The 25,109-nt window shown below is 42.5% G+C and overlaps 2 protein-coding genes across 5 annotated transcripts; one reads left to right on the top strand and one right to left on the bottom strand.

Annotated features, from left to right (window-relative positions):
* Nucleotides 1-1,487: 1,487 nt before the first annotated feature.
* Nucleotides 1,488-6,615, bottom strand: LOC125550240 (DUF21 domain-containing protein At2g14520). The gene is made up of 11 exons (XM_048713186.2): nucleotides 6,313-6,615; nucleotides 5,493-5,569; nucleotides 5,333-5,416; nucleotides 5,148-5,261; nucleotides 4,972-5,058; nucleotides 3,928-4,067; nucleotides 3,710-3,797; nucleotides 2,845-2,918; nucleotides 2,405-2,538; nucleotides 2,041-2,282; nucleotides 1,488-1,736 (listed from the first exon to the last, which is right to left on the bottom strand). The coding sequence occupies exons 1-11, from the start codon at nucleotides 6,488-6,490 to the stop codon at nucleotides 1,692-1,694; spliced, it is 1,263 nt and encodes a 420-aa protein (XP_048569143.1). The 5' UTR covers nucleotides 6,491-6,615; the 3' UTR covers nucleotides 1,488-1,691.
* Nucleotides 6,616-13,754: 7,139 nt separating this feature from the next.
* On the top strand, nucleotides 13,755-24,174 carry LOC125550241 (hyperosmolality-gated Ca2+ permeable channel 2.1). Of its 4 annotated transcripts, XM_048713189.2 has the most exons (15): nucleotides 13,755-13,982; nucleotides 14,075-14,161; nucleotides 15,343-15,418; nucleotides 16,441-16,493; nucleotides 16,633-16,666; nucleotides 17,564-17,922; nucleotides 18,553-18,699; nucleotides 18,927-18,990; nucleotides 19,093-19,302; nucleotides 20,994-21,185; nucleotides 21,275-21,573; nucleotides 21,983-22,259; nucleotides 22,411-22,686; nucleotides 23,119-23,352; nucleotides 23,530-24,174. In XM_048713189.2, the coding sequence occupies exons 6-15, from the start codon at nucleotides 17,642-17,644 to the stop codon at nucleotides 23,848-23,850; spliced, it is 2,301 nt and encodes a 766-aa protein (XP_048569146.1). In that variant the 5' UTR covers nucleotides 13,755-13,982; nucleotides 14,075-14,161; nucleotides 15,343-15,418; nucleotides 16,441-16,493; nucleotides 16,633-16,666; nucleotides 17,564-17,641; the 3' UTR covers nucleotides 23,851-24,174. The 4 variants fall into 4 exon arrangements, with proteins under 4 accessions (XP_048569146.1, XP_048569145.1, XP_048569148.1 ...); XM_048713188.2 differs by lacking the exon at nucleotides 16,633-16,666; XM_048713187.2 differs by lacking the exons at nucleotides 16,441-16,493; nucleotides 16,633-16,666 and having other exon boundaries at nucleotides 13,756-13,982.
* Nucleotides 24,175-25,109: the final 935 nt, after the last annotated feature.

Below are 25,109 nucleotides of genomic sequence, written 5' to 3'. Positions count from 1 at the left end.
TTTTATTTCTGTATACTTTAATTTACCAATGTTTATTAAAATTCATGAAGTTTTTTAAATCAGTGAGCAGTTTTTTGAATTCATAAACACTTTTTATTGAAATTTTTGTAAAACCCAAGATTTTAAAAACCCGTGAACATCTTGTTATTGGCTGAACTTTTTCAAATACGATAGTCGGCTTCTTCTGAGCTTGGAGTGGTGCACCGGGAAAAAATAAAGCTAAGCGAGCGAGCGAAGTACGGAGCCGAGCTGACACCGATATCGAAACATGTAAGGATACCACAAACACACACCGAACAACCCTGCCCTCCTCTTAGAACAAATGCAGTCTCCATCAACATCCCAACACAATATACGAATGAAACATGACGCCACCACAACATACTTAAAATCCAAGCCAGCATAGATAAAAACCAAAATGAAATAAACAACTGCAATAACCTACTTAGTTTTTGCGGGGAAATTTTTAATCTATTCATCTTCAATCATGACGATACAACAAACATCAAAAACAATAAAAATTACATCTATACTCGTAGACCACCTAATGACAACTACCAGCAATAACCTACGCATGTTTCTGTCGGAGGCAACACGCCCCGGCCCCTTTTCTGCTGGTTCCTTTTCAATTGTAATTACCTCGCCGCAGTACAGTACGTGCGGGGACCGGGAGCAGGACCGGCGTCACGTACGCGATCGAGTATCATACAGGGGCCGGCGCGGCGAGCACGCATGTAGTAGTATTGCGTACGTACAGTACAGCGCCATCAATATCGTCATGTGCCTCTCTCTATCTCTCTGGCTCTCTTTGTATCTTCATGCATAAGTAGGGTGGGACTGTAGCGTACTCTCCGTGGGCTTCAATTCCCACAGCACCGTGGTTAATCACTACTGCCCCGTATCTAGCTGCTCAGCTCTACGGCCGGTGGGTCACGGCCTCTGTTTCCTTCGAGTAAATACATACCCTCGACGTACGTACACCTTTTTTTTTTGGCCTGTCGGAAAGTAGGCGGGTAGGGTAGGCAGACAGCTCGGCGAACACGTCCAAATCGTACTGCAGTACGTATTTTGGGCAATAATTCGCCTCATTTCAGTCCGGGTTTATTACGTGTGCGTGCCACGCTTGTCGTGCTTAGTACCTTGAGTCCTTGACAAACAGGCCCCAGCCGGGGGAACAGTGCCGTATCGGCCGTTCACCGTAGCTGCTCTAAATGCGGCGCGCTGCCATGCTCCCTCCCACGGGGTCTGCCCGTCCGCACGGCTGGGGTTGCACTTGCACCACACCGCACGAACGGCGCGTACACCGTTTTGCAGCGGGAATGCTGCTACCAGTCTCGGGCGCAACAACGAGGGTGCACTCCACTGGCATGTAACATCTCGGGATATTTGGTCGGTGCAGTTTCCAGGAAACCTCGCCGCCCTGCAGATTCTGCTGCAGGACATACATACATCGATCCTCCACTAAATGCATGCACCCGGCATTCGTATCAACACTTCAGACGAACTAATATTTGCGGTCTCTGTCTATTCACACGTAGCAGTACAACGTTACGTTATCATACATACATATATTGTTTCTTCTTCCCCTCGGCACAAAAAAAGAAAAAAAACTGGCGTGGCACGCAACTTTGCTTCCGGCTCCAGCCAAAACGGCAAGTTTACCGTGTGCGTAAACCCTAGCAAGCAATGTGTTATTGCTCCTCAACATGTACGTCGGTTTCGTCGTAGATCTCCTCCTGTGCACCACACACACACAAAAAAAAACAGTTAATGTAGTACTGCAAAAAAACAGTCTATACATGCTTGAGCTTGAAGCAACCATACACCACACTGATCAACAGGTTGGTCCCCCGCAAAAAAGAAAAGAAAAAGATCAACAGGTTGGTAGAACGATCATCATCTTGTACAGCACATCTTATGCTGTCGACAAGGAGAACAACCATTATGAGCGTGGATTTGAAATGTCACCATCCTTTGTAACAAGTGCAAGTCGCATGCGTTGGAGAAGGTAAAAATGATGAGCTCTTTGCGGGAACTAACCTGCAGCAGTTCTTCAATGACATCCTCCATGGTTATGATGCCGACGGCTTCTTCATCCTCGCTCAGCGTGGGCAACGGCTCTTCGTGCACTTGGAGGACGTCCGACTGGTCTTTGGACCATTTCCCCCTCCTGCTCCCCGTGTTGGAGTTCTGGGTGTTGGGGTAGCTCTTCCACCTCCGCAGCGGAGTGAGACTCTTCGCAACCTTCTCACCCTGCTTGTCATCAATGGCGATGGCGACCTCTGTTTTTGACACCAAAAGGCAGGAGAACAAAGAGAAACTCAGAAAACTGGACGGCGGCAGTTTACATATGCGTGCGACATGCAAGTTCAGAAGAACTACGGACTGCCTTGGAGCTGCTCACCAAGAGATCCACCATCGATGCTGGGCTGCTTAGCTGGGTAGTTTGGAATGTTTTGCCTTATGACAACCGCCATGTGGCTGTGGCCCTTCTGGAATTCATTTAGGATGTCATACAGGGGCATGTCTTCTGAAACGCTGAATTTATATAACAAGGTGCAGAGATGTAAGCTGTACATACAAATACTTGGTACACAATTCCAGAATTTCCAATGAGCAAAAATACATGTCCTTCTGTTCATGTATTCTACTTCACTCTGTTTGTATTTTGAGAAGATATAAGAAGCGAGTATGGGATCACTTTGTTTGTATTTTGACTTATATAGATCAGCCAGTGACAGACAGACCAGCGATTCACAGCCATTAATAGTTGCATTGAACGGGAGCTACTCAACTATATTAAACAGCATAAATATATACATAAAATTTTGGACTATACCATACCGAGGAATTTTGCGGATAGTTACACTCTTTATGGGAATTTCATCATCAGGGTTAATGGATAATAAATTCTTCACCTGAAAATATATAGCAAAATATAGATGAGTACAATACAGTTGCCCACATGAAAGGTTACCAGTTTTATTATTTGTATATAAAATAATACAAAATAAAAAGCAAAATTTATACCCACATTATAACTATATCTATATTACATGCATAATTTACAGAACATATTGATCAGATACACAAGATAACTACAGCAAAAGCACCACTTCTTGTAAAAGGTGCAGGCACAAGTGTCAGTAGTACTGTCTGGTTTAAAATATTTTTACAACTTTACATGTCCGTACCTCATATAAACTAAAAATTGTCCTACTGTTAATGATTAATAACAAAACAGTGCGGTGTCACTATATGATGGTCAAGGATAGCACGCAAATTTAATGCCTTCTTTCACAGAGCATGCCACTTGTGCACCTTAAGTCCTTAATACGCAGTCACCTCTCTTGCAGATAATATGCAATCCTAGTTCAAATGCAGGTACACGGATACAAAAGCCTCCACTCTGATCGGACTCTAAACTTGAGTCATACAAGTGTCAAACTACTCTACCCAGGGCTGGCAACCCCAGTGCCCACCAATTTCCTGCCTTTTACCTACAGAATAACTCGTGGATATCTATCTGGCCAGAAACTAAAGATCTTGGTCGATTTTGTGAATCCTGTTCTGCTCAAATATCATTGTCCAACAAGGCACAAACTGGTAGGTGCTAATTCTGAGGAAATAGAAAATACTAAAACCTTTCATCCAAATAAAAAACTGTGACAAAATTGCATATCAATTCAAAAGCAGAATATAGAATTACCAATATCAATCCAATAATGTTTGTATCCTTTTCATAATAAACTGGCACTCTGCTATGACCTTTCTCAATGACCTCTTGCATTAGTTTCCTGCACAAAAGAGAACACAAATGATTGAACTATGTGCTAAACAGAACATCATGCATTTTAACAAAAGAGAAACATGCATAACTGTAGCCCATGTTTAATCGAATTATTGTTCAACAAGACAATCCAGTACCTGTCGAGCTTTGCATTTATATCAATCACAAATGTATCACAAAGAGGTGTCATAGCATCTTTAGCTTTCTTTTCACTGAGCTCAAGAGCTCCAGCTATTATAGTTGTTTCATCATGGGTTAACTCTCCACCTTTACCAGCCTGTTTAGTAATAAGATAAGTCGGAGTTAAAAACTAGCAATGCAGGCTAAAGGGGATAAAGTGGCATGCCTGGTGAATAAAATAAATGGTGACAAGGATTATTTAGGGTGTGTTCAGTGACAAATATACTGGCTTGCAAAAGCAAAAAATATATTAAGATGCATCAAGGTAAAGGGCAGCCCGGTGCACGTAGCTCCCGCTTGCGCAGGGTCCGGGGAAGGGTCCGACCACTTTTATCGCCCGTTGATCTTCCATGTGACGAAGCAGCATGTATCCTCGGTTATTTGGTGGCCAGATTGTCATGAATCAAGTTCGTTCTGCTAATAAATCTCAGACCAATCCAGAGAGTAAACGTGTAGACCAGCAGATCACCATGGTTTGGAACCTCTGGTTGGGATAATGGATTGTACATGTTTTTGTAGCTACAATCACATGATGTATTATCCAAACTAGCATCTAGAACCCACATGCCAAGTTATGTGAAATTCATCCCTATCAGTATTTATAGCTACTTGTGATATCCTACCACAGACCAATCACCGTCTGCACATCAAAGATATTTAGACCTCACAGGTCACTAACATATTCTCTGTTTCATGCGCAAATTTTTTGGCGGAGTATATCACTGTGTTCCAAAAATGCTTACAGTATTTAAGGAATGTGGATTCCATTTAAGAAGATATACAAACTGCTATCATGAAGGTGTCCAAAATTGCATTTACTAGGCAGACACTACATAATGTGTGTGACCCTATATCATGTTTCCTGGATAGACGGTGAGCAGGAAGAGAGAAGTGGGCCTCAATATCTACTTACATACAGAAATAAATACCTTACAACTGTCTAAGATCGACGCAGTCTCACGGTATTTCAATTTGAAAGATTAGACAATCAGTTCTGTTACCTCATTTCCATGCAGTGTCACAAGTGTTTTTAGCTCAGCTCTGCGGAAAAGTGCCGCTTTACCGTGACCAAGCACATGGTCCAGCAGCTGAAACAGAAAGGGCAAAAGTTCAAATCATGCATGTTCAAGAACTCGTCATGTAGATAATCGCATCGAGTCTAGGAGTATAGTAGTACCTTGGCGATTGGATATGCAACAGGGAAACAAATCCAAACAAGAACACGGACTAACGGAGCAACCGAGGCACCAATTGCCAGCCCATACCGTGAGCAGATAGATTGTGGTATGATCTGTTCATATCAAACTATTAGCATACCATACCATGCATTTGAGCATCACAAGTAAAGTTTTAACCACTCACCTCGCCGAACAGCAGGATCAGTGTCACAGAGATCAAAACAGCACCCCAAGCAGTCACCAGGCTATCAAGGAAGATTGGCAGTGCCTAATATGGATCAAGAAGTATGTTATCAGCTACTTGACTTATATAGAGGGGGTGACTTGAAAATCAAGAAGAGTACCTCCATAGCTGCAGCGTTGCAGATCAGAAGAGTGCATAGCAGAAGGTGCTGGTTTTTCACGACGGGCAATATCTTAGCTGCAAACAGAATATTATTATTAACACCTAAGAAATTACATTAGATGTTTCTATTTGCATCTGAAACATGCGTCTCATAGAACAAGGTAGTTGGCATGTTTTGCATTTCAATCAACTAAAGAAATAAGCCTAGAATTCATCATCGGTCTCCATTCTCCAATCATATCAGGGTTCAATAAGGGACAAAAATAACCCAGGATTATAAGAAGACCAGAGTATTATTTTTCTAACTTGTACTGACAGACGCATCTCACATAATTTTCCATTTCCCCCCTTGTACTGTGCCAGTGCTATGCTACGACCTCTCACTTTCCGAGAGAACAAGCCAGCGCACCGAGCGTACCATATGTCACCATCTCCTTGAACAGGACGCGAACAAACTAACGAGGTGACCAAGCCCCCCGATGAACAGCACGAATTCATCGATGAAGACAAGACAAGAAAGGAAAGGAAAGAAAAGGAAAGCACTCCTACAAGCAATCCTTTCTGAGCAGGGTGGATCCCCGCGGACGAAAAACCGAAACGATTCGCCAGCTCCTCGCAGCAGCGCGCCCCCAACATTCGCCATCTGATTTCGATTCCTCGGCGGGGCCGACGCGTGCAAGCTGTTCGGCGAAATGGCGAGCCGGCCCGGGGGACGGGCAACAGAGCAAACCCCAGACTGAAATAGTACTAGTGCCAGCCAAATCGGGCGCGGGGAAGCAGAGCGCGCGGAGGAATGGGGGCGGGAATGGGGGCATCACCTGCGTACTTGCGGTCCTTGTCGGTGCCGGACTTGGCGAGGACCTCGAGGTCGACGAGGCTGAGGGACATGAGGCCGAGGGTGAGCCCGGACATGAGCCCCGCGAAGAGCACCAGCACCACGATGATGGCGATGTGCTCGAAGAAGGGGCCCCCGCAGCAGCGGTACTCCACCGCCATCCGCCGCCGCCGCCGACGACGACGACGAGCTCCCTCCCTCCCTTCCTTCCCCCGCCACGCCTCTCCTCCTCCTCGAAGTTATTGAGCTCTGTTTTTTCTCCCCTTTTCCCAGTGAGCCGTTTCGGTATTTGGACTGAGCGCAGCTTGGGCGTGTGAAGAGGACGGGGACGCGTGTCTCTATGACATGTGGGCCAGGCCTGCTCGTCCCTGGCTGGCGGTTGGGTGGGCCCACCGGGCAGCGAGCGGGAGTGTTCGTGTCCGATTCGCCCTGCGGAAATTGCTGGAAGCGCCTCCGTGGACCAGTTTGTTTATGGGCTGTCGGCATGTGCCGCTGCTTCCACACCTCCAACAATTTAGTTTCGAGATCCTAAAAAAAAACAATTTATTTTCGAGGATATATACACCATGAAGAAGTGCACCGCTTGCGTCTGTACTGATGTTAAAAAAAAAAGTGCACCAAACCATAAAAGGTGTTGATACCACGCTACGGCAATCACATCACGTCAACAACACATCGGGACTACAACGACACACAATCCACCATGCTCGACCTCCGGCCACGAATGACGGAGAGACACAACACAGAGCACCAAAGCCGCGTCACAACCAAACCGAACATCTCGGAGGCGGCGCTAGGAGTCAGACCTAGTGATGTCAGGGCTATACACTTACGCATGTACTCCTTTCGTCTGAAAATACTTGTTCGTATTCTAGATACATCTTCTTTTATCTATTTTAATGACAAGTATTTCTGAACGGAGAAAGTATGTATATAAACTATGTATTGTTAACCACAAGGCTATTAATGTAGCTAACTCGGATTTTATAATGTCGCTTGACATGGTCCCGGAAGCACGACCCTAAAAACAAGTCATAGCCGAATCAACGCACCCTTCATCCAAAGTGTCTAAGATAATAGGCAGGCGGACAATGGGAACCAGCCGGACCCGAGGCCATGTCGCCCAAGAGGCCTCGGAGATGGAATACATTGCGCCCAAGGCCATAGCACCGACCAAAACCAAAGCAACACTCCACCCCGAGCCTCGCCGATGAGGCCGACGAGGCATCCAACTCCACTTCCGATCTGATAGACTCTATGGGCACGCAAGCAGTGCCTCTAAGAAGGAGATGACACTGTGGTGCCGCCGCTGCCTGGCCCGATGAACCGAACCTAGGGTTTCCTTCAGTGCACGGCTAGAAAAAATGGACTACGCCTCCAAGGATGAGACAACACCCACAGGCGTCGCCCTTGTCCACTGGCAGCCGCCAAGCAGGGACATCTTACCGCGCAAGTCCAAACATACTTGAGCACCGCACGAGCGACACAAAATGGACTGTGTGTGTCGGTGGGCGGGGGCGGGGGGGGGGGGGGGGGGGTGTGGAGCTGCCTGTTTGGACCGTTGTTGTACAAAGGAGTCTCATCTCATTGCCACCGAGGAGAGAAGCATCGGTGGGCGCCGACCAAGGCCGCGACTGCACAAGGTTTAGGATTGTGTATATTGATATAATTCCTAAGGAGTTTTAGCATCTTATTAATCCTTTATTTATCCTATATTCCTTTTACTTAAAAACTTTATAAATCGAATGAGCCCTAAGATATGCTTGGGTGGGTAGGTAGGTAGTAGACATGCTTAGGCTAGCAAATTTGATCTACTTTTTATATTGTCAAACTTGTTACAAGAGCCACAAATTTGATCTATAGTACTACTTTTTATATTGTCAAACTTGTTACCCGAGCCACCGAAAGCAAAGCGAAGACATTGACAACCACGAGAATGACGGCCGACGGAAATAGGAGCAATATAGAAAGGAGGATAATAAGGGGAGCTACTCCTAAAAGAAGAACGTGTGTGATGTGCTGCACCTGTGACAAAATATATAAGCTGGCCTATGGACCGGCTCCACGACGCCGGCACATTGCTTGCATGCCGGGCGCGTGTGCGTGATTCGAGGCATGGTACCCCGCGCACGTCGGCCGTTGCGAGACTGCGTGCTGGATCCACCGTACGTGGCCGGTGCTCGGCATCTTATGCCACCGCGGCTACGACCTACGAGGCTGCACCGCGCTAGTAGCATCGTGGGCTGTTTCCCTTTTGGTAGAACCTACGGTGCGCGCCCGACATCCCCATGACTAGGATGTACGCTCACACCTAACATCAACACGGATAAAAAAGCACAGTCTTCCGAAAATGCTCATAGATGTACGGTGTGTATTCATAAGGATGAGTGTATGCGCGTATGTATGAGCGCTTGCGTATGTACTGTGTTAAAAGAATGCAGATAAAAAATCTAACAACAACACACACAGAACAAATTACATCGGCATAAAAGCAAAACCATAAAAGATCGGAGCTATGACAAAGCGAACGAAGAAAGAAAAAACAATCAAAACATTGATCGACGAATTACAGCAACGACCACCCACAACGATCATCGTTAATTTGACATCATAACGGCAACAAAATATATTCTTTAGCAGCAGCACGTAAGGAATGACGCTCAATCCAACCACCGAAAGTCTGGTTTTTCACTCTGAAGGTCAAGTTCAAGCAATGTAATGACGCAAAAACACCGCATTGTCAGGTAAAACCGGCTGAAAATATGCAATAATAAAATATTATTTATTTCAATGTTCATAACTGATGTTTACTTTTTGTGTTACAATTGCAATGATTCCTGAAACTCACCAATGCCTCGCCACCAGAGAATTTTGGCCCAGCAAGAAATGTCACCGCCACCGCTGCACATCCATACCCTTCACCTCAAGCCACTCGTAGATTGCATCTCACCGCTAAAAAGGCTACGTGAGTAGAAACCTTCCCGCCACCATCTTCATCGACCAGTGACTAGGCTTAGCCCAGTAGCTAGTCTCTAGCAACGACGAGAAGAGTAGGAGGCGGTTGTGGCTGCTGAGTAGGGATAATGGGGCCGCGACTGTTAGGAAGCTGCTATTTAATACTCCCTCTGTTCCATAATATAGTGTATATAGATTCTTTGAAAAGTCAAACTTCACAACTTTGACCAAGTTCGTGGAGAAAACCCTTTATATCTAGAATGCCAAACATATACCATTAGATTCATCATAAGATGTAGTTTCATATTTTATATAATTGGGATTGTAGATATAAATAGTTTTGTCTATAAACTTGGTCAAAGTTTACAAAATTTGACTTTCTTTTAAAAAATGCACTATATTATGGAATTGAGGGAGTACACAATGTTTTGATCTAAGTAAAGGATTTGTATAACTTCAGCTAATTTGTTAGTATCATGTCGCTACAAACCGTGTTCATCAATTCATTAGGAATGTTAGAAGTCTCAAGGGTGATTATATTATCATTTAAAAATAAGGTGATTATATTATACGCTTTAATTTAGTATGAGAGAAACTATTATGCAACTTATACGACATACATATGCAACGACATAAAATTTATGTGCTTCTTCAGTTCATCATTTATGAAATCTAGTGAATCACATAGACCACTTTTATAATGAATCAGATAGACCCTTATTTGAATAGAAATTTAAGAAGCAAATATAGTAAATACTCTATCTAGTAACCAAAAATTCGCTTTGGCACATGGGAGCGCGTACTCCTGCCAACGGAAAAAACATTTCAAAGTGTGAAAAAACTCCAAACAAAAATTTTGCGCAAAAATCTCGACATTATATGTGTGCACGTCAAGTTTCGGAGAAAACCAACATTTTTTGTAGCTTATGTAAAAAAGACGAAAAGATGTCTGTGAAAAAGCACTTTTTAACACCAGATTTTGTCTTTTTCACATGCGACACATAATTTGTCGGTTTTTCGCGAAACAACTTTGTGAGTATGTACAATATTGAGATGTACGCGCCAAATTTTTGTTCGACGTTTTTTGACATTTCAAAATACGTATAAAACACATTTTAAAACCAGGAGCATGCGCTCCCGTGTGCCAAAATGCCACTCTCATCTAGTTCACAAATAGGTAACACCTACGGCAAACTTCCATTCATGACCTTTTAGAATTGACTAGTAATACTAATTAATTATATTTTAAAATTTAAAATAATGTGTATATATTTGTCTTGAAAATTTGTCCTCAAAATACATAAATTATACTTTGTTATATAGATGTACTATGGTATAAACTAATTATTAAAGTTTCATGCCAAATATCGTACCGATACAAAAATGTCACTTAACATTGAACCGAAGGGAGTAGGTTTTAGTAGGGTAGATGCACGTGGTTTAAGAAAACATACTTCTAATTAATCTTACTAAAAACCAGTGTTTTACACATTTTGCATAAAATATACGAACTTGCAGATAGCAGTTGAAAATAGGCCATGTCAATTTATCTTATAACCACATAATATGCCAAGTTGTTGTAGAATACCTTTGTATGCTTATTATTATAGTTTTAGACATTCTTTTATTTTTTTCAACAAGGAACAAAAATACTTCCAGTATATAGAAAAACGAACCTCCAAAAGTCCCTTGATGATTGAAGAACCGATAAATATTTGCCGAAAGAGAGTGTCACACTCCGTATATAAATTTAAGGTGTACTTGGTAGATCAAAACCAATTGTCAAGACGATAAACTAAAGCAATGTGACGATTTCAAATAAAATATGATAACATTGACAAAGTAGAAAGTAACAACCTTTTGCATGTTAATTTTGTTTGGGAACTTTTATGCCATTAGAACAGTGGATTTGTGATACGTCTCCGTCGTATCAATAATTTTTTATTGTTCCATGCCAATATTATTCAACTTTTATATACTTTTTGGCAACTTTTTATATTATTTTTGGGACTAACATATTGATTCAGTGCCCAGTGCCAGTTCCTGTTTGTTGCATGTTTTTTGTTTCGCAGAATATCCATATCAAACGGAGTCCAAACAAAACAAAAACTGACGGAGATTTTTTTTGGAATATGTATGATTTTTGGGAAGAAGAATCCACGCGAGACGATGCTCGAGGGGCCCACGAGGTAGGGGGGCGCGCCCCTGACCCTCGTGGCCACCCCGTAAGGCGGTTGGAGCCCTTCTTTCGTCGCAAGAAAGCTAATATTCGGATAGAGATCGTGTTAAAATTTCAGCCCAATCGGAATTACGGATCTTCGGGAATATAAGAAACGGTGAAAGGGAAGAATCTGGGAACGCAGAACCAGAGAGAGACAGAGAGATAGATCCAATCTCGGAGGGGCTCTCGCCCCTCCCACGCCATGGAGGCCATGGACCAGAGGGGAAACCCTTCTCCCATCTAGGATGAAGGTCAAGGAAGAAGAAGGAGGGGGGCTCTCTCCCTCTCGCTCAGTATGGTGGGTGGCGTGAGTGACAGAAGCACAGACCCGAGTAAGTAGGTTGTTTGCGTATGGGATAAATGGGACTTGATGCTTTAATGCTATGATTGGGTTTTACCTTAATGAATCTTTAGTAGTTGCGGATGCTTGCTAGAGCTCCAATCATAAGTGCATATGATTCAAGTAGAGAAAGTATGTTAGCTTATGCCTCTCCCTCAAATAAAATTGCAATAATGATTACCGGTCTAGTTATCGATTGCCTAGGGACAAATAACCTTCTTGTTGACAAAAGCTCTTTGCTAAAACTAATTTAGTTGTGTTTTCATCTAAACATCCCCTACTTTATATTTACTTGCTCTTTATTATCTTGCATACCTATCCAACAACACCTACAAAGTACTTCTAGTTTCATACTTGTTCTAGGTAAAGCGAACGTCAAGCGTGCGTAGAGTTGTATCGGTGGTCGATAGAACTTGAGGGAATATTTGTTCTACCTTTAGCTTCTCGTTGGGTTCGACACTCTTACTTATCAAAAACTGTTGCGATCTCCTATACTTATGGGTTATCAATTTACACTGTTTATGTATCTTGTATCTTGTATATTTTTTTTTGCATATTCTGTAAAAGCTTTATTCTCATATTTCTTATATGAGTAGGCTATGACGTGTGTGAAATCACCGCCACATCGTCAGTTATTATTGTTTTGATGGGTGGGGCAACGCACATTATCGTGTAAAGCCCGGGGTTAAATTTGTCCAATTTTAGGGTTTAGAGATAAAAAGATGTACTTTGCTAACTGCGAGACAAAATTTACATAGTATTTTTTGCTTTAAACATATCTTGCTTTTATTTGAGCATCCTTCGTCTGAATTCGCGAAGAGACGGATTCCCACATATATAAAGTCTAAAGCGCCAAGTAGCAAAAGTCATTCCTTGGTGAAAAAAGCAGCCAATAGATTATGTGCAATCATGCATTGCTTTCCAGTTTCCAGGGGCAGCTAAGCTAATGTTTCACCTAATTTTCTCTGCCCACGCGAAAAGACAGAAAGAGCTTAAAATCATGTTAATTCACGTAGCCACCTTTTAGTCGTTTTTTCCTTCTGAATGTTAACTAATATAAAAGCAACTATTCCTGCAAAAAAAGCAAATAAATAGAAGAAAGATACTGAAAATAATTGTTACGATGATTTGGACTTCTAACCGCACCCTGTCCTCTCTGCAGTTTCTTAAAGGCTATGAAAATGACATCACAAGGGCAATGGGTTATAGTCAAGATTGAACGGACGATTACGGATTACCGATGCAGATTGATAATGACATGAGGTGCCAAAGCCTGAAGACATCGGTGGAGCTGCACGCACACTTTGCATCCTGTGAGCCGCATGTATATTTTACTTATGCTGGGTTTGTTTGTCTTTATTATTAGTTTGGTCACCGACCGCCGACCGACGTATGGCTAAAACCATGTATAAAGCGCGTGGCCGTCAGTTTATTAATGTGTGCACACTTTCATAGAGGTGCGCATGGCATTTTAATATCAGGGTTTTCCATCATCGCATTTTCAAAATTCCAAAGATAATAAATGGCTAATTTTTTTTTTCTAATAACTCGTTCATCCTATCCCCGCATCTTCAAAATCCCGCGAATCAAAATGCCTAGAAAATGGCTCTAACAGTGATGGTGTTCTTTCAATCTCCCATAAAGAAAGTTATGTTGTTTCAATTCCCCCTAGAAAAGTCATATATTGTTTCACCAACTGAAAGAAAAGCAGTGATATTCAGTTTCCTACGTGGCTGCAGCAACGGCTCAGAAGCCAAACCGCATCCCCACCCCACCCTTGTTCACCACTTTTTCCGGTAAGAACCAGAAGAAATCTTTCTCCCGTGTCTTGTTTGACTCCTCCTCGCTAGTCGCCACACAGTCGTGCGCTTGAGTCGCTTTCCCTTTTCTCCCCCCCGTTGCCTCCACCCACCCATTCCTTCCCGTCGAAACTTCCACCTCGGAGTCCACCGACTCCTCTCACCATCGCCAACAACTGCTGCCTGCTAGCGTATAACCATCGCTCTCCAATCCCCACCCCCATCCACCAGCACCCCAATCCGTCCAATCCCCGCCCCATTTCTCCCCATTCCGGCGGCTCGCGGCGATCGACTGCGCAGGCCGCTTCGCGCGCGCGGCCGACGGCTCCGGGCTCCCGGTATCTCTCGCCCCCCCTCTCTCCCGCGCGCGTGTCTGCGGGTACTCGTTTTCTGAATTTTTTGTTGTTGCTTCTGGTGTTTGATGGCGCAGGGTCTGGACTCTGGAGGAGGAGTCGAGCGGCATTGCTGGATTCGGCGGCAGTCGTCGAGTCGGAGGAGGCGCCTGACTGGCTGGCAGGTGAGCAATGCTCTTCGTGTGGTTAAAAGTCGGGCGCGGCGGGGGTCGAGTCTAGCAGACGGATTTGGTTGTTAGTTGTTGGTTGTTTGTGCGTGGCTTGCCAATCTGAGTGATAATAATACTGTGTGTGGTGATCTGAGTGCACTCCCGGCGTTTGATTTTGGTTCGATTCGATGCGCGTTTTGGATTGGGCGAGGTGTTTCTTAATTTGGTGGGTTAGGTGATTGGGCTATTCTAATCTTAGCCTTCTGCGACGCTGGGACAACCTAATCTGTATGTATGTTGAGTTAAGTAAGACGCCATGGAGTCTCTCCCTCCCAGTCGATGAACTGGGTATTTCAGTCAAAGGGACAAGAAAGAGCAACCGAATTTGGGTGACAATCTAATATTAGGATGCCAAATTGCGGCTGGCCGATGGAACGCCTGAACCTAACCTATATGCTATGTTCAGTAAAGCAGATGCTGTGGACACTTCTAGTTGATCAACTCTTGGTTATATTCCAGTCCAGTCAAAAGATGGAGAATGAAACCGGCCTTCTGAACCCGAACCAAAGTGGTCAGGGGATTGGCTGTTTCTAATCTTAGCTTGCGACACTGCGGATAGATTGAGTGCCTGAACCTGTTCTGTATGTTGAGTGAACTAGACATGATAAACTGGTTGGTTCAGTCAAAAGAAGAAGATAAAATAATTGGATTTGGGTGATGTTCTAATATTAGGACGCCACGTTGCGGGCAGATGGAATGCCTCAACCTATGTGTTCAGTAAAGCAGATGCTACGGGCTCTTCTAGTCGATGAACTGTTTGGCTTTTGAAGCTGAACAAACAGTATGAACTCTGAAGTGTTTAAGGGCCTGTCCAAGTGTTTAAACAATTTTCTGGCTGTCAAGTGAAATTGCTTAACTCACTGACAATGGCCAGATTTGTTTATCCTTTAGATTCTTCATTCATGTCTCCCATGGGATCTGTCAGATATATATATTCCATTCTGTACTCTTTTACACTACAGTCAACCTCTTGCATCTAAGATTCACAGCTTTGTTTTAATCAAGCACTTCATCTGCTCCAGTTATGTACTGATAAATAATGAAGCCACCTTGCTCCTTCTATTTGAACTTACAATGGATTCACTTTGTCTTTGCCCCATGTTAACATTTTCTTCATGTGGCGTTTAATTACGTAGGGTTTGGAGGAGGAATCAAGCTGCATTGCTGGATTCGGCGGCACTCGTCGAGTTGGAGGAGGTGTCTGACTGACAGGTGAGTAATACTCTTTGTGTGGTTAAAAGTCGTGATGAGTCGGGCCTGGTAGATGGATTTGGTGCTATGCTTGTTAGTTGTCTATGCGCGGTCTGCCAATCTTAGTAATATTGTGCATGGTGATCTGGCGGGAGATGTCTGAGTGCACTCCTGGTGTTTGATTTTGATTCGATGCGCGTTTTGGATTGGGCGAGGTGCTTCTTAATTTGGTGGGTTTGGTGATTTGGCTATTCTAATCTTAGCCTGCTGTGACGCTGGGACAACCTAATCTGTATGTATGTTGAGTTAAATAGACACCATAGAGTCTCCCTCCCAGTCGATGAACTGGTTGTTTCAGTCGAAAGAAGAGGAAAGTGCGCCTGGATTAGGGTGATAATCTATTAGGATGCCACGCGGCGGCCGATAGAATGCCTGAACCTGACCTGTATGTTATGTTCAGTAAAGCAGATGCTGTGGACTCTTCTAGTTGATCAACTCTTGGTTATATTCCAGTCCAGTCAAAAGATGGGGAATAAAACTGGCCTTTTGAAGCTGAACCCAAGTGCTTGGGCGATTGGCTGTTTCTAATCTTAGCCTGCGACACTGCGGATAGATTGAGTGCCTGAACCTGATCTGCATGTTGAGTGAACTAGACGTGATAAACTGGTTGGTTCAGTCAAAAGAAGAAGATAAAATAGTTTGATTTGGGTGATATTCTAATATTAGGACGCCACGTTGCGGCCAGATGGAATGCCTCAACCTATGTGTTCAGTAAAGCAGATGCTATGGGCTCTTCTAGTCGATGAACTGTTTGGCTTTTGAAGCTGAACAAACAGTATGAACTCTGAAGTGTTTAAGGGCCTGTCCAATTGCTTAATTCACTGTGACTCGTTGACAATGACAAGATTTGTTTATCCTTTAGATTCTTCATGTCTCCATGGGATCTCTCAGATATGTATTCTCTTTTTAAAAGTTTGTCAGATATATATTCCATTCTGCACTCTTTTACACTACAGTCAACCTCTTGTATCTGATATTCGCAGGCTTTGTTTTAATCAAGCACTTCATTTCCTGCAGTTATATATAGAAAATAGAGGTGAGATCTGCATCATGCATGCAGGAAAAGGGTGATGATGCTTGCATAGTTACAATGCAGTAACACAGCTTGGGCTAAATGCACGCACATACACAACTTATATAGCTTTAAGACTTTAACTAATTGGCATAATCTGCAGGGCCACCTAAGCTTTCTTCCAGACCTAGTTTTGGGTGAGGATCCATATTTTGTTTGGCCAATATTCTTTCCGTCTTGGGTACTCAACCTTGATAGAAAGTTTTTATAAACATATGTACAAATAATTAGGGGCTTTCTTTGTATCCACAATAATTATTCAGATAACTACTTGAGAAAATATATAATACTTTGAAATTTAAATCCCACCGCATCTAGACCCATTTCAAATCTCAATTTCACACTGAAATCCCCCCAATCTACCTAGCAGCCACTTGTTCCCACCTCATTACAGGCTCCTGCAGTCGCCTTTGCACGCCTACACTCTTGTCTCGTATTTCGGTGACCCCTACTGTTCAGTGTTCACCATCCATGGCAGGTTAATATTTTCCCAATAAAGAAAGATGCTTGTCATCTGAGCCATATTCGTTGGGCTTGATTTGAGTTTGGATCTGAACTATATTTTTTCTACTATAAATCTTCCCCTGCCTAATGCCAGTTATTTTGCTCCAAAATTTGTTACTCTTGTTTGAATATTTGCATGTCCTTAGCAATTGATGCTTCTACCATTCATTTAGCATCGCCCAATCTTCTTTTATATTGGGCTGCTCGCTTTAAGTCAATCACGTGGGTTTGATTTTTCAGTCTTTGTAAAATTGATCTGTTTGACAAGAAAATAAAACAGAAAAGTTCAATATTAATCTGTAGTATTTGCTCAATATTCAAGAGGGTTTCCTGTTAGTTCTACTCTTCTTTGTCTTCACCAAATGCAATGGAATTGGCCAGCATGTGACTGTTTTTAGGTGGTGCATACTCATGTTTTAGTTTCTTTTGTGCACATTGGAAGAATGTGAATGCAGAATTAATTCAAGATAAAGTCTGTAAATCTTATATATATGTTATATGAAATTTCATAACCCAATTTTTTCTTGCAGACGCCAACAGAGCTATGAAATATTTTGTATTCAGATGACATAAGGAGTATTGAGTCTTGTATATTTGTTTAGAAAGAGATGAAAGTTGGTGCTCTTCTGACCTCTGCTGGAATCAACATTGGTCTCTGTATACTTTTTCTGTCATTCTATTCCGTTCTGAGAAAGCAGCCACAGAATGTTAAGGTCTATTTTGGGAGAAGGATTGCTGAGCAGCATAAGCGGCTCCGAGGGGCTTTTATTTTGGAGAGATTTGTTCCATCCCCTAGCTGGATTGTGAGAAGTCTGCAATGCACGGAAGATGAGATCCTATCTACTGCTGGGTTGGATGCAGTTGTTTTCAATAGAGTTCTAGTATTTAGGTGCATACATTTTTACTTTTGCTTTCTTTGCCTCTGCAATATTTACTGTTCGATGTTTATGATAGATATCTTTTGAGTTGTGCCGAGTAGAAGGTTCACTTTTGAAAATAGCAACATGCCGATGTGATTTTTAAGCTATATTGCTTTCATTCTAATCATTGATATGTGAGTGACATGATTTTCCTCCTTAAAACTAGAAAAATTCAGAACATTTTAATATGAAAACCCAATAAGAAAATCGAATTAACTTTGTATAATTGCAGAAAAATAGGAATGTGATCTGATATCTTAATGTAGAGATGATAGAAACAATAAACTTAATAAATTTAAGCACCTCCTAGATCAAAATGAAACCGGTAGACTTAACTGGTCAAATGGACAATCTGAGGGATGTTTGTTACAGTTTAGTCCAATTTAATTACTTCTGTGTCCACAAGCATTATTTAATCGCCACCATTCTTGGTAGATGTGGGTTTCTTCTTTTTACAGATGATGTAAACATCCGTATACTAAAAGGAAACATTATTATATTAGAAACCTCTTTGCTATACTCCTGCTTATTGTATATCCTTCCACTTCATAGTTCCAACATCCAAATTCAGTTAGCTGATGTATGTTTTTTTTCAACAGCATACGCATATTCTCATTAGCTGCCATTCTTTGTTTATTTGGAGTTCTCCCCTTGAATTATTTTGGACAAGATATGCAGCATGAACGGATTCCTTCAGCATCATTGGAGACATTTACAATAGGAAATATGAAAGAGAAATCAATATGGTGAGCAATTGAGCTTCTCTTATTTGGTTATGAGGAGGCTAACTTGGTTCATTGAATATGCCATCTTATATGTTTCATCTTTTGTTTAGCTGATTTATACCTTGTTCCGGTGTTACCTATGATCTAAGTTATTAGTTCTGTGTTTGTTGTATATACTGGTCACGTAATCATTTAGGCAGTTTTCTTTGGAACTTATACTCTTGGATTTTGTTTGGTCATAACTGCAGGCTCTGGGTCCATTGCGTCGTGCTGTACATCATATCTGGTGTAGCTTGCTTTCTTCTATATATGGTACGCATCAGTAATTTTACCTTTCAAAATTACTTAAATGTTCGTTTACCTTAATCTTCAGGAACCTTATTTGTAAAAAAAAATCCTACATTGTTGCTTTAGGAATACAAGCATATTGCTAGACTGAGGTTGCTTCATCTTGTTCGAACAACGACCAACCGTAGCCACTTTACTGTCCTTGTCCGTGGGATACCAAAGTCAACTCATGAATCATTCAACAACGCTGTTGAGAGTTTCTTTACAACGTACCATGCACCGAGTTACCTATCCCATCAAGTTGTTTATAAAGTTGGTAAACTTCAGAAGATAGTGGTAAGCAATATCTCATCAAGTTATGTGATTCTGATATGTGGACTTTACCAACTTTCTATTCTCTTTTGTGGAAATGGAATGCTGCCGCCAGAGATTCCTGATTAAATATTGTTGTACTTATCTCCGCACTATCCTGTAATAATGAAATATTAAAACTGTTTGATAGCCACTGATAAACAAAAGTAGATCAGTGGTAGTCTGGTAGAGCACATGCACAAGCATTGTACTCATGGCAAGTCAAGGCAGCCCAGGGGTGCCATGGCGATAGTTAGGCGTTAGACAAAAATAATATATCATATAGCAGAAAACGTGAAACTATACCTCATATTGTTTTTCCATAAGCCTCCCAACAAGGGGAGCCGGATTCCACTATAAGCATAATGAACAGAGTTTTATTTCAAAACGAAAACGAAACAAAAACTAAAAGAAATAAAGTCCAGGCAACCAGCTACAAGGAATTAACCAGACCAGGCCACCACCCAAAAGACCTGAACACAAACAGCCAAGGTTCTTAGCAAAACAGACGCTAGCACCAGCACAAAACAAAGTACTACAACCTTGCATCCCAGGATCCCACATAGCACCAAATGAGCTTTTTCAATAGGTACCAAAGTTACTGGCGGTCGTCCTCTCCTCATCCAGACTGACCACCTTCATATTCTTCCTCCGCCTCTGCAATGCTAAGAAGAGTATTGTTTGGAGAGGCACGGGCAGCTTCATGAGTTCTAACAGCAGCTACGGATCGCCGACGCCCCATCCAGCAGGTTTTGCTTATCACTATCCTTGATATTAGGAGATTTAGAACTTAAATAACAAGAAACATCAACATAAAGGCAGCACCAGTTAACATCAATTAGCAACTAGCAAGTCCATACCATAGGACAACTATACAGCAAAGAGCAAACTAATACGTTGGTAGCATCTATCATGACCTGACATGACTTCAACACATGCCCTCAAGCCTCAAATCATTTTGTGTAGATTATGGAAAGTCTTCTTTCAACTTCACTGCTTCAACTTCGTCCTCCTCATCTGTATGTAGTTACATGGCTTTAAACATCCCTGTGTTTAAGTAGTGGTGATCTCTTCACTAGGACTACTTGTCACCAATAATATTTTGCAACACGCAGAATCGTTGTACTCCCTCCGTTCCAAATTACTCGTCGCAGAAATGGATGTATCTAGAACTAAAATACATCTAGATACATCCATACCTGTGACAAGTAATTCGGAATGGAGGGAGTAGTTTTTTTAGAGCAATGCAAACCACCTTTATGGAACCAGCAAAGCAGGACTATAATTACCATAAAGCACTGCCAATGAGATTACAAGAGGCCGGTGAGCTGTTTGACCAGCACCATCTTTGCATATTGCTATTGGCTTGTCTAGAGCATCTCTCTGGCGGAACTCTTAAAACTCATGCTAAGCTCTTTGCGTAATCTCTGTAGTGCAACTGCACAGGACAATATGTCGAACTGAAATTCAGAATAGGCTCCTTACAAGTTTTAAGTGTACATGTATTTCTTTTTGTTGGGTAATTCAAAACTATTATACATGCAACACATGCTTTTGTGATGCAGGATCATTCGTATATCACGGGGGAACTTTTTTCAGATCTTTGAATCAATACCCTCATTGCATGTTCATAGTACTATCTGTTTGTAGTGATAGCTTATATCCTTACTTTTCAGACGGGTGCGAAGAAGGTTTATAGGAAGTTCAAGCATTTTAAGGGTACCACAGTCGATCAGACATGCAGATCTGTGACATATCGATGTTGTCTTTGTGGGGTGTCATCAAATTCGTTCCAGTTGTTGCCCACTGAAGAGCAAGAAAGGGAAAAACCTTGTGTGAAAAATTCAAACTTGAACTTACCTGCCGAGGTAAACTAGCTATCATTTGGTTCTTTGCTTACTATTATCCTCACTGAATTATTCTAATCTACTAATTTAATTGTGCTCACCGAATACAGGAATGCTCTGCTGCTTTTGTATTTTTCAAAACGCGGTATGCAGCGCTAATTGTATCCAAAATTCTCCAGACATCCAATCCTATGAAATGGGTCACTAGTCTGGCCCCAGAACCTAAAGACATGTACTGGTCAAATCTTTGGTTACCGTACAAGCAGCTTTGGATTCGCCGCATAGCTACACTTCTTGGTTCTATTGTTTTTATGTTCATTTTTCTTGTACCTGTGACATTTATACAAGGTCTAACTCAGCTGGAACAGCTGCAGCAAAGGCTCCCTTTCCTGAAAGGGTTATTGAAAGGGTAAGCAATCTTAACGCTTAGAACTCACCTTGTTATTATTAAATGCAGGGTCTAACTCAGCCGGAGCAGCTGCAGCAAAGGATCCCTTAATTTGTATTGACAATACAATGTGCGTTAATCAGAATGACTCAATTTGTTAGTAGGATTTAATCTAGGGTTGAGTATCCGAGATAACATTCAATTATGAGGCCTTCCCTTTCTCTAAAAAAGCTATCACAATTATGGCGGTGGTTCAAATTAATAGGTATAGTTTTGAGGCATATAGTTCATATTTTTTCGGTCCAATTCATGATCTAGGAATGCGCGCGTGCCTTATAAACTGGACGGGTGGGAGTACTGAAGTGTGGAGATATTGCAGTCTTTAATTTATCATTACAGCAAAATTTAACGATTATTAATTCTCCTGCAGGAAAATCATGACCCAGCTAGTAACTGGATACCTTCCCAGTGTGATCTTGCAAATATTTTTATATACTGTCCCCCCGACCATGATGCTATTTGCGACACTAGAGGGACCTATTTCTCACAGTGAAAGGAAGAAAAGTGCCTGTTGTAAAGTATTATACTTCACCATTTGGAATGTCTTCTTCGTCAACGTCCTATCAGGTTCTGCAATTAACCAACTTAACGCCTTATCAAGACCAAAGGACATTCCAATGGAGCTTGCGAGGGCAATTCCTTTACAGGTGAATCACATATTTATGTTCTGTTGTTTATGAAGGTGCAAAATATAAATATTTAAGTAGGTATATGCAGTGTATTTATTTGTTTTTAGGTTGAGTTTCTCCAGGTGCTCACTGCATTTTATTGATGACTTCTTTTTTACTTCCATTTCAGGCTACCTTCTTTACCACCTATGTTCTGACTTCAGGATGGGCTAGTCTGTCGTCGGAAGTTATGCAACTCTTTGGCCTTATTTGGAACTTTGTAAGGAAATATATTCTGAGAATGAAAGAAGATAGCGATTTTATCCTCTCGTTTCCGTATCACACTGAACTACCAAAAGTTCTGTTGTTTGGACTATTGGGCTTCACATGCTCTGTGCTAGCACCTCTGATCTTGCCCTTTTTACTACTCTACTTCTTTCTTGCCTACATTGTGTACCGAAATCAGGTGAGAAACTAGATATAAACTTAAAACATTTAATTTGTTTGTAAACGAAGTTGTTATTTGAAGTCCTCATGCATAATTTGGTCTATAGTTATGAATGAATAAAGTAAAAAATATATGTTCGAATGTGTATGCGATCATTTTGTCTGAAATTATTCTTTTATAATGGGCGAAATTTGAATTTGATAAATCCTCGTGTGCTAGCTCCATTTTAGGTGAAATGCAATATTTGTCTTGGATATACCATTTGATCTGTTTTCTCTGGCCTTGTATAACTTTATTGTGGTTAGATATCTTTTAGTTATTTAACCTGAGTTTTAGGGTAACTCAAACCGTTTTTCCTAGTTCGTGATTTTGTTTACACTACATAGTATTCGTGGAAGAATGTCCTCTGTGCTCCTATAACCTAATGGGTTGGTAATTTATCATTTTCAGTTCATCAATGTTTATTGCACAAGATACGACACTGGCGGTCTATATTGGCCAATTGCGTACAATGCAACAATATTCTCTCTGGTGCTCACCCAGATCATCTGCCTTGGTGTCTTTGGCCTTAAAGAATCCCCAGTAGCTGCAGGCTTCACTGTACCTCTTATCATCATCACTCTTTTATTCAACCAGTATTGTAGAATGCGTCTTCTGCCGTTATTCGGGACTTTCCCTGCACAGGTTGGTATGATTTCTTTAACAATTGGTAGAATTTAACCTATACATACAGAATTGGAGTCTGTGGGGATCAACTATTTAGGTATATAGGATCTGTTTACAGAGGGATTAGTTACTTGAAATGGATCCTGTTATATATATAGTTTTCACTTGCCATTATTTCTTGTTGGACACACGCAGGTTTTGATAGACATGGACAGAGAAGACGAGCAATCGGGCAGAATGGATGAGATTCACAAGGGCCTTCATTCCGCTTACTGTCAGTCCACCGATACGGAATCAGCCGATGACATATCTCTGGAAAGAGTTCAAGCTATCAGTACAACAGATGAAGATGGCAGCGGCAGCTCAGGTGAACCTAGCGGCAAAGAAAGCGTCGGACAACCAGTAACTGACTTGTCTCACCCGACACTGAAAGGGCTCCCCGTTGAGCGGCTACGGCGCGCGGTGAGATCACTCGGTTTCATGATCAGATTGCAGAAGAGAGGCGTATCAGCGTAAGCCGTGGTTGGTGAATGTACAAACTGCATACAGTGTGCACATAGAACAACACAGAGACACCAAGATACACACATACGGATATTACGCTGCTCCAAGGAAAAAAGAATGGAGTGTCACCTGTTTTTCTTTTCTTTTGAAAGTCGATGTGTTTGCCTGTTTGGTTGCAAGGGTGCAAGCAATTTTGTGTTTAAATCGATGCCTGCGCGACTTTTCAGGCCATTTTTGGCCATGATGCACGGACCCTTGAATTGCTTGCTGCGGCTTTGCTGCATTGTAACCTCGGTTAAACAAGTTGTTGTGAAAGAAAGCAATCCATCCAATCCATGTCTACACGTGCCTTTGTTTTGTTCGACCGCTCTGTGCCCCTGGCCCTGGGCTGAACTATCCGCGAAAGTAATTCTGGACGGAGGGAGCTGTGAAACTGAATCGAGCAGAGGAAGGTTTTTTTTTGCTGCTGTTGGGAATTGGCAAGGGCGCAGTTCCACAGCGAGTTCCTTGCTGCTTCAACCAACAGACAGAGCCGCAGAGGAAGCATGATACGATGCCAAACGAGGAACAAGGAATGACTTGCCATCGTTTCTTAGTTCCAACCCAGAATTATTATTACAGGATACAGATTACAACGAGATGCCGCACACTGACACGAGTGTAGGCGATGCACCACGGCTTTGGATCGGCGAGGAAGTCAACGAACGGCCGATGCTGATTCGCCGACCACGGCCCGGCCCGTACCTTACATCACAGGATAGCGCAGGTGGAGGACTCCTCGACGGCGCCGGAGGTGGAGCCGGCGGCCTTGTCGCCGCCGGCGGAGACGCCCGGCCAGTCGCGGCAGGCGCAGTGCTGGCCCTCGGGGATCTGCCGGTGGACGGAGGCGACGTGGCGGCCGCACCCCGCCCACGTGGACTTGCCGCACTTCACCAGGCAGCACATCCTCGCGCTCGCTCGGTCGATTGCTCTGTTGCTGGCTCTCCGGTGGCGATCGATGGATGGATTGATGGATGGAATCCGTTGCTTGAAGACGACTCGCTGGCTGCCTCTTGCTTTGCCCTGCTCTTCTCTTTGGTTTAGTTTAGTTTGACAGCTCCGTTCCTCCGTCTGCACAAGAATTGAAGAATTGACTTTTTCTTTTTCTTCTTTTCTTATTCCAAGAAACAGAAGAATTGAAATGATCATGTGAATGAAACAAGGCATTGGTGTGGCGGTCTGGCCTATGCTAATCAAGAGATGCCTATTATCACCGACAAGGTGCTTCATTA

This window comes from Triticum urartu, chromosome 4A (genome assembly GCF_056163025.1).
Source record: "Triticum urartu cultivar PI428250 chromosome 4A, HENAU_Tu73, whole genome shotgun sequence".
Taxonomy (NCBI): Eukaryota; Viridiplantae; Streptophyta; class Magnoliopsida; order Poales; family Poaceae; genus Triticum; species Triticum urartu.
The sequence above is the reverse complement of the archived record's forward strand: the minus strand, read 5'-3'. Positions and strand labels throughout refer to the sequence as shown.

Excerpts from the sequence above, each read along its gene's own strand:
- LOC125550240 (XM_048713186.2), bottom strand. The coding sequence starts at position 6,490 with ATGGCGGTGGAGTACCGCTGCTGCGGGGGCCCCTTCTTCGAGCACATC. Across the intron at positions 5,059-5,147 it reads TTGCATATCCAATCGCCAAG|CTGCTGGACCATGTGCTTGG; the intron begins GTACTACTATAC and ends TTTCTGTTTCAG. Across the intron at positions 2,539-2,844 it reads ACTATCCGCAAAATTCCTCG|CGTTTCAGAAGACATGCCCC; the intron begins GTATGGTATAGT and ends ATATAAATTCAG.
- LOC125550241 (XM_048713188.2), top strand. The coding sequence starts at position 17,642 with ATGAAAGTTGGTGCTCTTCTGACCTCTGCTGGAATCAACATTGGTCTC. Across the intron at positions 17,923-18,552 it reads AATAGAGTTCTAGTATTTAG|CATACGCATATTCTCATTAG; the intron begins GTGCATACATTT and ends TTTTTTCAACAG. Across the intron at positions 23,353-23,529 it reads TCGGGACTTTCCCTGCACAG|GTTTTGATAGACATGGACAG; the intron begins GTTGGTATGATT and ends GGACACACGCAG.